Below are 15,991 nucleotides of genomic sequence, written 5' to 3'. Positions count from 1 at the left end.
TCTTGTAAGTACCAGAATGATACCCGAGTTACTGGACCCTTAATGCATTGAGTCTTGTCTTTTGTTTTTTATAGGTGTCACGGTTTAGAACTGTTCACTATTAAAGCCAGAAGATATGTAAGCACCGTATAACTCAGTCGGTACAGCCCCAGAACAGTATTCTGAGGGTGCCGAGTTCAAGTTCCGGTCAGGCTGCACATTTTTCTCACCCTGTAACATTTGGCGCCCAACATGGGGCAGTGACTGAGTACTGGTATAGCTCAGAGTTTAATGAACATTGCTCTGTAACCCTAAGATATTCGGGGACGAATTTCAATATAGCGAGGGAGTATGTCATGGTTCAGAACTATTCACTATTAAGAGGAGAAGATATGTAAGTGCCATATAGCTCGGTCGGTAGAGCTGCAAAATGGTATTGTGAGGGTCCTGGGTTCGAGTCCCGGTCAGGATGCACATTTTTTCTCACCCTGTGACATAGGGAACTTGTTTATACTATAATCATCCATATACAGGCATTCAATCGGTTTTAAATCATATGTATAAGCTTACAAATACAAATTCCTTTTACATATCTGATTTCAAAGGCTTAATTTATATACATTGTACATGTATTTACTTATTTTACAGAATTTAAATGATTCACTTTAAAAGTGCAAATTTGAGACTGACCTATTTCCATGAGCATAAAGACATTCTGAAGACATTTTGTTTGAAGGTTAACTCATTCCTTCAAATTGAAAAGTGTTAATGTTTTCCATAAATAATCTATTTGTGTGGCACGGAGAAAAAATTCTAGCGAGGAATAGTTTTAAATCTGTGAAAGAAATTTTCTCATGGGTGCAGCTTTAAATATGTTTGCTTGCAATAAGCACATGGAGACAAACAAGAGGGCCGTGGTGGCCCTATATCACTCACCTGAGCGATAGGGAGAGTTCAAAGTTTTTTCTATGAATATGCTGGGAAACACAACCCTTGAAATAGAGGGTTTATGCACCTTTTTTCGAGCATTAACATCTGCAGAAGCCCTTGGACTTTTAAAATCCTTCACCCTGAGAGCTCGGGCTTTAAATGTATTGTTTCAGCCTGTGTCTAAAACTAACCAACAGATTTTAACAAGATGATTTTCATAGGTTTCTTTACATATGGAAGTGACACCACATACTAAGAGACCAATTGGTTTAGTGTGTGGCCATTGGTTCAATGAGGTGCCATTGCTTTGTAAAATGGTGAAATCTTTTCATGATATCAACAGATATTACACGCATATTATTCTATAAAACTAGTCTTACCACTAAAAGTGCATAAAGTATAACACCACTACTCCACACGTCTGCTTTCCTACCATCATATTTCTCACCCTGAAATATATTAATAAAATCTAACATCATTATATAAACTTTCTGCTTAGTTTTGTTTTGTTTTTTTAGTCACTAGAGACCAAACATACACTACAACTTTTTCTGCTTAACCCGTGGCCTGCTACTGGCAACTGAATCTAACCAGGTGACCAGTGCCCACACAACTGTGCCTTCTGATCATGTTCTGCACTGTTCCCTATTCAGTCAGTCGCTAAAGATTTTGTAATTTTCCCTAAAACAATGAATGGTTTTGTAGAGATTGAAAGATAGACAAGTCCATTTAAGTTGTAGGTAAGAACAACATAGACAAAGCTTAGCCTAAATATACAATCATACACATTTGATCCTTGCCTTTAGTGACCTCAAAACTCAATATTTGGGTAGATTTCCATGAAATGTTGTAACCTTTATACCAAATATATCAGACAATAAATAAACACTCCATGAGGAATAAAGAAAATTGCTGATAGAAGAAACTGGTTTTAGCCTTGATGACCTTGATGACCCCTTGACCCAAATAAATGAGACAGATTCATGCTAGCTACCTATATAAAAGGTCTATAAGTTACTGGTATCTATAGACCTACATCAAATGGTATAAAATTCTTGAAGACAAATTATTTAGTTCCAACAAAGTGCATAGCAATATAACCCTGAATTCTTTGAAGAGGGGCATATAAAAAGGAATACAATAATAGACTGCGAGAAGCTTTTATTTGCACACAGCACTCAAATGATCTAAAGAGGTACAAAACAAATAAACAATTTTATAACCTAATTGGAATCTATAAAAGCTGCTATCAGTTAAGAAACATTTTGTCATAATGACAAAATTTATGCCTGCTATAAATCATTTAAAGTGTGTGTTTGATTATGATATAACTTATCCAGGGAAGAAAATGTTTCTGCTTGACAACAGTTTATAAATAGATTTGTAAAATTGTTGACTGGTTCATGGTTACCTGCAAATATCCCACATATAGATTCAAAACAATTTGTTTACAGTCTGATCTGTGTCATACGTTAGATTGAAAGTTTCATAATCAACATAATTATAAAATAACTAGATTCAAACTTTCTGCTCATAGCTTTAGTTGATTCCGTAAAATAATTTTTATATATACATATATGAATATTTAAATATGTCATAAAGTCCATTTTAACTTGAAGACAATAATATTATAGTCTACAAATTATAAAATTTTAATGAAAATAAAAAATGATACAAAAATAAAAGGGTACAATATTGCAAACCTGTTCATCAATGAGATTTTTTGTTTTACATACAGTAACAATTTCATCTTACATTAAAAAGAAACTACAACAACAACAGAAAATTTAAGTGCACATGCTTGTGATCAATCTAAACAAAAAACAAGAGGGCCATGATGGCCCTGAGGTCGCTCACCTGTATATAGCCCAACCCCCCCCCCCCCCAGGGCCAATTTTTACCCTACCCAAGGGCTTTTATTTATTTATTTGAACAGACTTGGTAGACGCCCATAAGAAGACGTTTCATGCTAAACATCTAAGTTCTAGCTCATTGGGTTTTTTTAAAAGAAGATTTTTTAAGTTTTTACTATACACATATAGTTAAAAACAATGACACCCCTGGGGCAGGGCCAGTTTTGACCCCCGGGCTTTTATTTGAACAAACTTTGTAGATATTTACTAAAAAATGTTTCATGCTTAATATCTAAACTCCAGCTATTTGGGTTTTTTCAAAGAAGATTTTTAAGTTTTTGCTATACACAAAAAAGGAAAATCAATGACCCCCGGGGCAGGGCCAATTTTGACCCTGGGGCTTTTATTTGAACAAACTTTGTAGACACTGATTAGAAGATGTTTCATGCTTAATATCAAAAAACTCTAGCTATCATGGGTTTTTTTCAAAGAAGATTTTTAATAGTTTTTGCCATATACATATAAGGAAAATCCAAGAACCCCTGGGGGCCAATTTTGAATTTTTTTAACAAATTTGGTGACAGGGGAAATTTTTTTCAAAAACCTGCTTTTTTCTTTAAAGAAAGGGTTTTTAATTTTTACTATATTTTAATGGGAAATCAAAAAGAAATGGGGCGGGGGCCAATTGACCCCCAGGGTTTTAATTTGAAAAACTTTAGAAACAAAAGATTTTTCATGCAAATATTAACTCTAAACTCTTAGGGTTTTTTAAAAAAAATTTTAAAGTTTTTCTTTCGGTTTGCCAGGACTGTTTGCATGGGGTTAAAAAATTTTTTAAAAATTTTTAAAAGGGCCCCCAAAAAAAAATTCTTAATTTATGAATTGGTCAAGGTTTTTAAAATGCATTTAAAACAAAAAATTTAAACCGGAGGCCAGGGGGCCCGGGGCGGGGGTCAAAAACACCCTTCACTTTGTGAAATACTAAAAAAGAAAAATAATGTTCTTGATAAAAGACTACCCATTATTTCTTGATAAAAGACTACCCCAAATCTAGGGGGTTATTTGGGAATCCCCAAACCCCCAAAAATTTTTAAGCTATTTATTTCTCAATTATATAGGGCAAGGATTTACACAGTGACTTTTGAACCTTAATTAGTTTTTTTAAAAAAATAGAATAAATTAATTTTTTTAACAAAAAAAGGGGAATTTCTTTGGGTTATTAACAAAAAGTTCTGTAACCTTACTTTTTGAAATAACTAAAAACATTTCAAGGGACTACATTCCATGGCAAATGGTTTTCCTATGACAGAAAAAAGTTTTTATCTTCTTTAAATTGTAGAAAGACTTTTAAAGGAATTCCCAAGTCGTAACTTGATAAAAGACTACCCAACAATGCTTCAGACAAAGTTTGGTCATCATCCATACATTAGTTCTGTAGAAATAGACATTTAAAGGTTTTTCTATTTTTAGCTTAAGCGGCCCCTAAAAGGGGCTTATCAAATTCATATGAGCAAACTTGATAAAAGACTACCCATTAATGCTACAGACAAAGTTTGGTGATCTTCCATCAATTAGTTCTGTAGAAATAGACATTAAAAGGTATTTCTATTTTTAGCTTTTGCGGCCCCTACAAGGGGCCAATCAAATTAATAAAAGCAAACTAGATAAAAGACGACCCAAGAATGCTACAGACAAAGTTTGGTGATCATCCATCCATTTGTTCTCTAGAAATAGACATTTATAGGTATTTCTATTTTAAGCTTTTGCGGCCCCTAAAAGGGGCCAATCAAATTAATATGAGCAAACTTGATAAAACACTATTCAAGAATGCTACAGACAAAGTTTGGTGATCATCCATCCATTAGTTCTGTAGAAGAAGATATTTAAAAGTTTTTCTATTTTTAGTTCTAGAGACCCCTAAAAGGGGCCAATCAAAATAATATTGGCAAACTTGATAAAAGAGTACCCAAGAATGCTACACACAAAGTTTGGTGATCATCCATCAATTTGTTCTCTAGAAATAGACATTTATAGGTATTTCTATTTTTAGCTTTAGCGGGCCCCAAAAAAAGTGCCAATCAAGTTAATATAAGCAAACTTGATAACAAATTATCTAAGAATGCTACATACAAAGTTTGGTGATCATCCATCAATTAGTTCTGTAGAAGTAGACGTTTAAAGGCAATTCTTATTTTAGCTTTAGCGGACCCTAAAAGATGCCAATCAAAATAATATTAGCAAACTTGATAAAAGAGTACCCAAGAATGCTACACACAAAGTTTGGTGATCATCCATCAATTTGTTCTCTAGAAATAGACATTTATAGGTATTTCTATTTTTAGCTTTTGCGGCCGGCCCCTAAAAGGGGCAAATCAAATTAATATGAGCAAACTTGATAAAAGACTACCCAAGAATGCTACAGACAAAGTTTGGTGATCATCCATCCATTAGTTCTGTAGAAGAAGATGTTTAAAGGTTTTTCTATTTTTAGCCCTAGAGACCCCTAAAAGGGGCCAATCAAATTAATATGAGCAAACTTGATAAAAGACTACCCAAGAATGCTACAGACAAAGTTTGGTGATCATCCATCAATTAGTTCTCTAGAAATAGACATTTAAAGGTATTTCTATTTTTAGCTTTTGCGGCCCCTAAAAGGGGCCAATCAAATTAATATGAGCAAACTTGATAAAAGACTACCCAAGCATGCTACAGACAAAGTTTGGTGATCATCCATCCATTAGTTCTGTACAAGAAGATGTTTAAAGGTTTTTCTATTTTTAGCCCTAGAGACCCCTAAAAGGGGCCAACCAAATTAATTTGAGCAAACTTGATAAAAGACTACCCAAGAATGCTACAGACAAAGTTTGGTGATCATCCATCAATTAGTTCTCTAGAAATAGACATTTAAAGGTATTTCTATTTTTAGCTTTTGCGGCCCCTAAAAGGGGCCAATCAAATTAATATGAGCAAACTTGATAAAACACTACCTAAGAATGCTACAGACAAAGTTTGGTGATCATCCATCCATTAGTTCTGTAGAAGAAGATGATTAAAGGTTTTTCTATTTTAGCCCTAGAGACCCCTAAAAGGGGCCAATCAAATTAATATGAGCAAACTTGATAAAACACTACCTAAGAATGCTACAGACAAAGTTTGGTGATCATCCATCCATTAGTTCTGTAGAAGAAGATGTTTAAAGGTTTTTCTATTTTTAGCTTTGCTGACCCCTAAAAGGGGCCAATTGAAATGACATGAGCAAATTCAAGTGTGACTGTCACAAGGATGCTACAGACCAAATTTGAAGTAAATCTGCCCAGTAGTTTCAGAGAAGAAGACGATTGTTGACGCATGACGATGGACGCCGGAGCATCCCCCTTTGATACTAATAGCTCACCCTGAGCCTTTGGCTCTGGTGAGCTAAAAAAAGCAAACAAAACAACATTCATGCATTTTTGTTTGCATGCCAATTGAATATTTGTAGCGCATACTTTGTAATTAAAATAACACTTGGTCCATGTATCATGAAAATCTATCAATTGGACCACAGCAATTAAATAACAAGAGCACCACTAGGCGGAGCATTATATGCCCAAAAGTGATTTTTTTTTTTAATTAAGATGAACCATTTGTAAGACATGGGAATTAAATAAAGTATTACCCCCCTTCAAATAACAATCCTCCTTTGAAGTTTCAATATTGTGGTCCAAATGGAACTTAAGTTATGCCCCGGAAACTGTTTTCAGTTCTAAGGTAATAGTGACCTTGACCTTTGACCTTGTGACCCAAAAATCAATAGGGGTCTTCTACCCAATATGGACAATCATACTATGAAGTTAAAACACAGTGGGCCAAATGAAACTTAAGTTATGTTCCGAAAACTGTTTTCAGTTTTAAGTTAACAGTGACCTTAACCTTTGACCTTGTGACCCCAAAATCAATAGGGGTCTTCTCTCCAATATGGGCAATCATCCTATGAAGTGTGAATATTATGGCCAAATGGAACTTCAGTTATGCTCCGGAAACCAAATTGCTAACGGACGGACGGACGCCAGGGGGTATAACATAATATGCCCGAAATTCTTTCGGGCATATAAAAATGTAATGGAAGTTCTCACAAACTGATTCTTAATTGTTAGCTAATACTTCACAAAAATCAAAATGATAATCATTAATTATTATAAATACATATTACATCTTATTGCAGGCAATTCTGACTTCTGGTCTAAAAAGCAACCACAAAACTTCTTCAAGAAAAAAAAAGCGGCGATTATTCTGGTAACAATCGTAACAAGTGAGGCAAGCTAAAAGCACACAAAAATAAAAGTTCACAACACAGACACAAACAATACTTTCACCTTACCCTTATAACTTCTGGGCAGGCATAATGTGGCGACCTAGGAATATATATTTATACATGATCATTCTAGTTACCGTCTAATTATACTGTACAATCATACTGCTTTATGTACATGTATCATAACAATAGTGTTGTCTAAGCTTGTTCACTGATTCAACAACACTTACAGAAACATGTCATTTAGAAGAAAAGCCTATTTTGGTAACTAGTGCTCCTCTGAAACAAGTATGTTTATGCCCCTGAAACAAGTATGAATGGTATAGGAATCTAACTAGAGGTGTAACGATTTATTCCGATGCATTGAAAACTGGTTTTGTTGACGTCGATTTGATTCTGATGTCATTCTGATGATATTAGTAATCTATAGACATGAATCAAATCGAAAAATAATCGAATTGAGGTCTCAGAAATCAAATGGGACCTTGAGAATAAAGAAATATATCATTGACTTGCCTCTTATAAATCACTTAAATCTGATGATATTGAAAGCAATTAGCCCATAAGCGCCTTAAAACAAACTTCTGAAATACACTCTTTGGTAATTAATGTCATAAGAGATCAAAAACATACAGCGACAGAGCTTGTTGTTTATAACACACACCTGTTCTAAAACTGTTGATTACCAAGTTCAGAAGTTAACCGTTGTCATTTTATAACAAAATTTGTGCACTTCTGCACATTGTTTTAAATATATTTTCTCTTCAAAATAATTATACTGATGACGGATAAATGAAATGATACTTGTTTTCTTCTTAGTACCTAAGTATCAACTTTCTTAAAAGATACTATGATGCGTAATTAAGTACTTGTTTAACTGGTTACACGTTGCCATCCCTACTTCTAACATATTTCTGATATATATATAAAAGCATGCAAAAGACCCACAAGATAAAAACTTTCCCATCCAAAAATGATATAGTGAACAAAAGCTCTCCAATGAAAATGACTGGGCAGACAAAACCCCTCAAATGAAAATGACAAGGCTACAAAAAGACCTCCTATGAAAATGACAGGATGGGCAAAAAATCCCCTCTGAATATGACAAAAATCCCTTCTGACAATGACAGAGTGTAATAAAAACCTCCCATAAAATTTACAAGGTTGACAAAACTAAATTGTACACTCCAGGGTGTCTACAGAGTTTATTCTTTGACTTCAGAAGGTGTAAAGAGGTAAAAAAAACAACTTACCCGCAACTTGTTTCAAGCATTGAGCCTTCCACTTGCAATGATGCCATTCCAAAATCAGCAACTCTTATATTATTTTTCTCGTCAAGTAACAAATTCTCCGGCTTTAAATCTCTATGACTGAAACAGAAACAAACAAGATTACCGTCTTAGATAAAAAACAACCTACAGCAACGCAGAACGCTCTTATGTCTTCTTCGCTTAATTGACAGCCTTTGAATTTCTACATCTTACAAACAAAATAGAAAAAACCATCTCTTGTCTGACTTGTCTTTGCATGTTTCAGAGTAATAAATGTCCTCTTAATATGGCAGTTTTATGAAACATACAATGTCCTCTAATAGCAGCGTTACGAAACATACAATGTCCTCAAATGGCAGTATGATGAAACATACTGAATTACAAACAAACAATGTACCATATTCTCAAAACTATTCTTTGACCCTTACTCTGCTGAATTTTTTTTTAATGGATTTGCCTGGCTTTGAAGTTGGAACAGTCCATTCAAAGTTTAAGGGATTTCTAAATCAGAGTGCTAATACTGAGTTACCAACGTTATAGAGCTTGGTCAGACTGCACAAATGACCTTAGCCTGGCCTCAGGCCTTGCCAATACATTGGTAACAAAAGGCAAAATACATGTGGTACCAGCAGCTTAAGGAATAATCTATGAATGATTAAGTGGATGGAAAAAAATTCTTTGGCTCTTTTGAATTTTGTTGTTAATCTCTTTTTTTATTTTATTGAAATTGCAAAATCCTACTACAGCAAAATATTAGCTTTCCCTGATCTAGTTTCTGTAACAGAAACTTGAACAATATCGTCATAGCAACAAATTATTGCAACAAAAAAAATCTGATTTAAATATGTCATCAATAATATTAATTTAATGAAACACAAGATTGTTTCATTTGATAAACAAAATCAATCAATATCTGTTCAAGATCATTGATAAAAGAAAAGCTTTAATACTGCTAAATCATTATTTTTCATAGCACACTAATTTTCACAGTTTTTGTGGATGATGCTAATCCATGAATTTAAGAGCTAACGAAATTTCATTTAGTCTGCTGTCAGATGATTTTTAATTGCATTTTTCGCATTTAACTTTTTGCAAAAATATGCAATCCATGATTTCACAAAACCCAAAAACTGACCTTTGTGACAAAACCTTGAAATTTTATTTCAACGAAATTAAGTGAATTTATAGTTAAAAATACAGTTTAAATATAGTTTCAAACAAACATGAATAGCCTGTCAGTGGTGATATAAAGATAAATTTGACAATAATTATACAATTGTATATAAAGAACATGCTACTCCATTTTGGTGTCACAGTTATCAGCCATCTGACCACTACCATAAGTTGTGTGCACTATATCCAATGGACCTGTATATGAATCTGTTTGGCAATGTAACAATTTTAACTTGACATTATGATACATGGTTGTAACATGACCTTTTAAGTATGTGTCAACAATAAACAAATTATGTAGAATGTATAAACATCAATTTTTTTTCATGCAAGAAATTAAATTATTTCATTGCTTCAATATTCTCTAATAAATTCCACTTCCCTAATAAACACCCCACCCCTTTTTGACAAAGAAAAAGAAAACTAAATTGCCAAGACAATAGGAAATTATTATCATTAATAATATCAGGAAATTAGCACAAATTTTATCAAAGCTGGCATTTCCAGTATATTAATATTCAAGCAGAAAATAGCACAAAAACAGTAAAATCTATTTCTATTTTGATAATATTTAACCTTTTTTTTGTTCCTTATTTACTGCCTATAATTGAAAATGTTTTAAAGTTTAACTATCGCAGTCCAAAATATACAAACTGGGGGTGCACTTTATCAGAAAATATACAGTATTAAAATGTCCTTGTTATGCAATTAAACTTAATTGATGAAGCTGCAAATTTTAATATTGCACTAAAAATAGTACATCTTGCATCAGTTAAGTAGTAAATTATCGCCATAAATATTTGATGATGTGTATTACTCAAACAGTAAATGTGTCATTACTTTGATGTCTCATATATTTTTCTAGATGATAGATTGTAGACTGACTCCAACAGTTCTAAGTAATTTTTCCCTGCACTTTCTTTAAATGATGTTATTAAGAAATTTAATATGATGTATGACTTTCATTTGATGTTCACATTTCTTTTCATGATGACCCTGGAAGGTTAACAAGCATTAATTAATTTCTAGAAACATGGATAGTTTTATTATTTAATACAAAAGTCAGTCATTAAGTGCAGGTATAATACATTTGTCATTTTTTACCACATCTGCATAAGTTTTCAAAATATTTGTAGATGTCTGGTATGAAGTGCTTAATGACAAATATCTAAACTCTTGGCAATGCAATTTCACACGAGAAGACTTTATTGAATGTGTTTTACTATATGAGTTCTGGGCATTGCAGTTTCTGAAAAGTAGTTCTTAAAGGTCTCATTTTAAGTCTTTTTTTTGCTCTTGTGACCTACTTGTGGGACCATTTATATTCCTTTTGTATAGGACCATTCTTGTGAAGTTTGGTCAAAATCTTCCAAGTGGTTTAGGTGGCAATGTATGTTTAAAGAAATTGTGGAGGGCGACGGAAGGTGAACAAAGGACATACTGCCATCACAAAACCTTTTCGCTTAGTTGAGCTAAAAACAGCTTTTGCAAAAATAAAAATAAATAGATTTTTTCCAGGCTAAATGGTGCTTTAAACCATTTATATAAACTACTGTCTTAATAATCAATAGATGTATTGATAAGAATTATGAACAAAATGTTTTCTGTCCGATATCAACGCGATATATCATGCATCAATTCTCCAGTTACTGCAGAATACTGCATGTTCCAACAATAAACAATTACTGAAACATGACTCATTAAACACTGTGAACAACTATGTAACACAAAATACATGTTTACTGTAAAATAAACTGACAAATGTAATTGTTAGGAAAGGAAACTGTTTTCAACATAATACATTGCCAAATGTTAATTAAGTGACCAACCCATAGGTACTTTTTTCAACATAATACATTAACAAATGTAAATTAAGTGACCAACAGTTTACTGTTTAACCTATAGGAATTGTTTTCAACATAATACATTGACAAAATGTAAATTGAATGATCAACTGCTTAACCCATAGGCTTTTTAACCAATAGGAACTGTTTTTGACACAATAAATTGTTCACAAATGTAAATTAATTGACTTTAACATAATACATTGACAAATGTAAGTTAAGTGATCAACTGATTTACCCATAGGAACTATTTTCAACATAATACATTAACAAATGTTAATAAAGTGACCAACAGTTTACTGTTAAATTTTCAACATAATTATTCATTGTATTACAGACCTTCCATTATAGACCAATTCACTTTAAATCAAGGTAGCTGTGAACTCATATGTAACAATTATCAATGTTATTATATCATTCCCTAGGTAGGCCTCATTTATTTAATTTGCTGAATGTTATACAATGAAAACATAATTATTTTCCAGCAATAAATATTGCTTTTTTGAAGAGAAACTCAACCTTCTGTGCATGACATTCACTGTGTGAATGAGTATATGACAATCATACAAAAATATGAAACAAGTAATTTATTTCAGGGCTTTATGACTACTGACACAAGCAATTAGTTATGTCAGATACATTTGTAGCATTTGTCAATCATATATTTATATCTACACACAGTCAACTTCTTGGTATATATCTCCCAGAGTACAGTATTATCTCCCAGTACAGTATCGTAACGTCTTTCCTCAGTGTAACATCATTCTCTATAATGCAAACTAAGATATTACACACACACTTGCTACAAAGTATTGATTCTTAACCCATTAGCCAAATTCATTCTAAAATGGGGAGACATAATTGGAAAGAATTTTCTTCTTCCAATATAAAAAGGTCAACAACCCCTTGTAAACAGGAAAAAATATTTTTTATTTGCCATTATTAGAAAAGGCTGTTGTTTATATATACACTGTAAGCATAGTTTTAATCAAAGGCGACAGAATCATACGGTAAATAAAATGTTTGTTCCAGTTCAGCACAGTAGGACATAAATCAGTATCGGTATTCTAATGTGTTCCAGCTAAACTCTTAAAAGTTGACATTATTTCTGGCTGCATCAATAAACAGGAATAAAGTGCAATGGCCAGGGTATCTGCTTTTTAAAGGTACAACTTATTGGTTGGTTGGTTAATAATTATAATTATATAAGGGGTATAATGACTGTAATTCAGACATACCATAAGAAATGACTGTAACTGAAGTCTGAATTCAGATGTACCATAAGTAATGACTGTAACTGAAGTCTGAATTCAGACATACCATAAGTAATGACTGTAACTGAAGTCTGAATTCAGACATACCATAAGTAATGACTGTAACTGAAGTCTGAATTCAGACATACCATAAGTAATGACTGTAACTGAAGTCTGAATTCAGACATACCATAAGTAATGACTGTAACTGAAGTCTGAATTCAGACATACCACAAGTAATGACTGTAACTGAAGTCTGAATTCAGACGTACCACATGAAATGACTGCAACAGAAGTCTGAATTCAGACATACCACATGTAATGACTGCAACAGAAGTCTGAATTCAGACATACCACATGTAATGACTGTGACAGTATCCTGAATTCAGTCATACAACAAATACTTAATAATAATTATGACTTAAATCTTAACTTAAGACATACCATATATTGTGACTGTGACAGAAATCTAAAGCAGATATTATTTGTCTAAAAAATCTTCTGGCTTCTTTCGGTGTAAGGCGACCTTTTTTGACAAGATAATCAAACAGTTCACCCCCGGACACATGTTCAAGCACCAAATATCTGAAATACAAAAATTTATACATGGTTATTTGTTTGTTTGTTATTTGAAAAATATCTAAAACTTATACACAATTTGTAATGACTGTTTTCATCAGTATTACATATATATGTATTAATTCGATTTTTTCAGAAAAATACTTCAAAAATGTTAGGTCATAAATTTACCTCATCTGTAAAGCAGGTGAAAACTTTATAGTAATAAGCTGTCTCTACTGGAAGAGAAAAGTATGTCTCTTTTATCAGACATTCTTTTTTTTTTTTGCATGAGAAATAGTAAAATACACTTCAGCCTCATTAAAACGCTCATGTTGGGGTCCAATGTCTCACCACCGCGTTCTAACGAGGCTCTCATTAGAACGCTCATTGCGAAATTACCGCATTACCCCACCCACCACATATTATATATAACGCTGATATTTTTTTACTTACTGTTCAATGAATATCAACAATTATCTTTTTCTAAAGCCATTCAATGATGTAAACATGTATTATATTCACAATAATACTAATTATATTTAAAAGAAACAAAAAACTTTCGAAAGAAAACTATAAATCATGAATGTAGTGTAAACACTAACAGTTAGCCATTACTGTAATGACGTTTGATTAACTAGGGGACACAACTAAAGCTGGACTGTAAATAACACTGTAATTTACAGTCCAGCTTTAGTTGTGTCCCCTAGTAAATCAGACGTTAATTACTTCCTGTCATGGCCGCTCTATTTACAGTGTAGGATTTTAAATTGATTTTGGGCTTGTGGGTTATTTAATTCAGCGAGGTTTACCTGTCAAAGATATGTGTGTGAATTTTAGTTTATTTATACTCACCACCGGTTGCCAATGTCACAGTTATGATATGAATTTGAGATTTTGGAAACAATTTGACGACAGGTAAAACAACAAAAGAGCAAATAAACACTTACCTAGGCATGTTTTTCACACCTTTGGCGCTCATAAATGTCCTAATAACAATTGTTTATTGTACTTGACAGTCAAATTGAGCAAGCGTTATAGCGCGCTATAAATCTAAGTCTACTTAAAAAAAAAATTATTTTTTTTGGAAGTTTTTTTTTTTTTTTTTTTTTGGGAGCCAAGGTCTATAAGCGCTCTACTGAGATTAGCGTTATAGTGAAGAGCGAGTTATCGAGGCTACAGTGTACAGAGAGTAACATGATGGCTATTTACACACTAGACAAGGGTTGAAAATTCCACCAACTTGGGTATCAAGCGAGTTAAATTTTGCAAATCTTAGTGTGATAGGGCGAGTATAAAATTGGAAAGTCTAAAAACAAACGCTCACTTTTAATAGTCTCAATGCAAAAACTCATTTTTTGAGATCTATCATCTGCATTTTTGTACATAAACAATTTATTTACATTCTTAAATATGGACAACAGAATTTACACCAAGTAATTCGACAGGGTCATGTCCCTATCTCACCTGAGATGTATTGCCACACAGAGTTATTATATCAATAATGCAGAAGTAGGTCACTGGGTCATATGAAAAGTTACTCATAGTTACCAATACCAAGGGTTCAAATCATGAAAATTTAAATGATCAGGTGAAGTTCAAGGTCATGCAATATAAAGAATTATTCCACAAGCAAGTCTTTAAACTATGTGATCAACATTTTAGGGTTATAACTTGAAAATAAGCAGGTCAGTAGGTCAAGGTCATATACACTTAAGGTTGCAGTTTTTTTTATGTCAAAGTTTAATTTTTGATACAAAGAGTTTTAATATCTTTATCTATATAAATACAATGATAGTAGACATAATTGATCAGGTTAAATACTAAATACCTTAAATGTCAAGGTCATTCTAAACTCACTATTACCTTATAGGTCAAGGACATTTCAAACTCACAAGATATAATGTTACATATTAAATACCTTATCGTTTAAAACATAACACACAATGGTCTGGTAAGCCTTTGAAACAACTTGCATATTTAATTGTGGCACTATAGGTAAATCCTTGGGAGAAGTATATATAAATCTGGCAGGCATACACATAATTCGTTTTTGATCTGTTGCCGCCACAGTGGCTGGACAGACATCATTCTTACAGCTTGCTTCTATTGTCTGACTTCTATAATTCATATTTTACATTCCCCATTCATTTCACTTTTTCTATACAGACATTACTGAATGTATGGAAGACATACAATAATTACAGATAAATCCCTCCCTTCAATTCAGATTTTCAGTGCAGTCATTGATTCTTGAATCTTGATTTATATAAAGATAAGTAGACACAATTATTCTGTAAAAGTTATCATTAATTAACCAGACAGGTACAGAAAATCTTGAATACTTCACGTGGAATCATTTATTTTCAAAGTCTTAAAATATATGTTTATACACACAACACAAAAATGCAGTATCTAGTGCATATTTATGTACAGGTATATGTTTATGAAATAAGCTGAAATTTAGTTATAGATTTACTCTGGAATAAAAATTAATTTGAGTTTTTTCGGGCTAATACGCTGGGGTGGCTCGTGTTTATTTATTTGAATTTCTGGTATCTACACTGATTTTTCTGTCATATTTTGGTTGCCAATCCACCAGTCTCTTTCATTGTCACAACAACACAGTATAAGTTATATAGCCGCGTTCCAGCTTCACTGGTGTACAAAGACCTCAGGTGCCCTTCCATGCATTATTTAAGGCACCAACGGGCACCTGAGTAGAACCACTGTCGTTCCTTAAGGTAGCTGGATTGCTTCCTCACATGAAAGAATCCAAAGTCCCTGTCGGGATTCGAATCTACAGGGGTGAGGGGTTAGTAGTTTGAAGTCAATA

At 32.9% G+C, this 15,991-nt stretch overlaps 1 protein-coding gene across 1 annotated transcript in view; it reads right to left on the bottom strand.

Moving 5' to 3' along the window:
- LOC132739883 (serine/threonine-protein kinase BRSK2-like) overlaps positions 1-15,991 on the bottom strand; it is a 69,074-nt gene that overhangs the window by 26,740 nt on the left and 26,343 nt on the right. The window contains exons 4-7 of the mRNA XM_060727703.1: positions 13,042-13,182; positions 8,310-8,426; positions 7,123-7,156; positions 1,290-1,358 (exon numbers count right to left, since the gene is read on the bottom strand). Of these exons, the coding sequence (XP_060583686.1) occupies positions 1,290-1,358; positions 7,123-7,156; positions 8,310-8,426; positions 13,042-13,182 (361 nt within the window). The remainder of the gene's footprint in view (positions 1-1,289; positions 1,359-7,122; positions 7,157-8,309; positions 8,427-13,041; positions 13,183-15,991) is intronic.

This window comes from Ruditapes philippinarum, unplaced genomic scaffold (assembly GCF_026571515.1).
Source record: "Ruditapes philippinarum isolate M1 unplaced genomic scaffold, ASM2657151v2 ctg706_1_1_1_1, whole genome shotgun sequence".
NCBI classification, from domain to species: domain Eukaryota; kingdom Metazoa; phylum Mollusca; class Bivalvia; order Venerida; family Veneridae; genus Ruditapes; species Ruditapes philippinarum.
The sequence above is the reverse complement of the archived record's forward strand: the minus strand, read 5'-3'. Positions and strand labels throughout refer to the sequence as shown.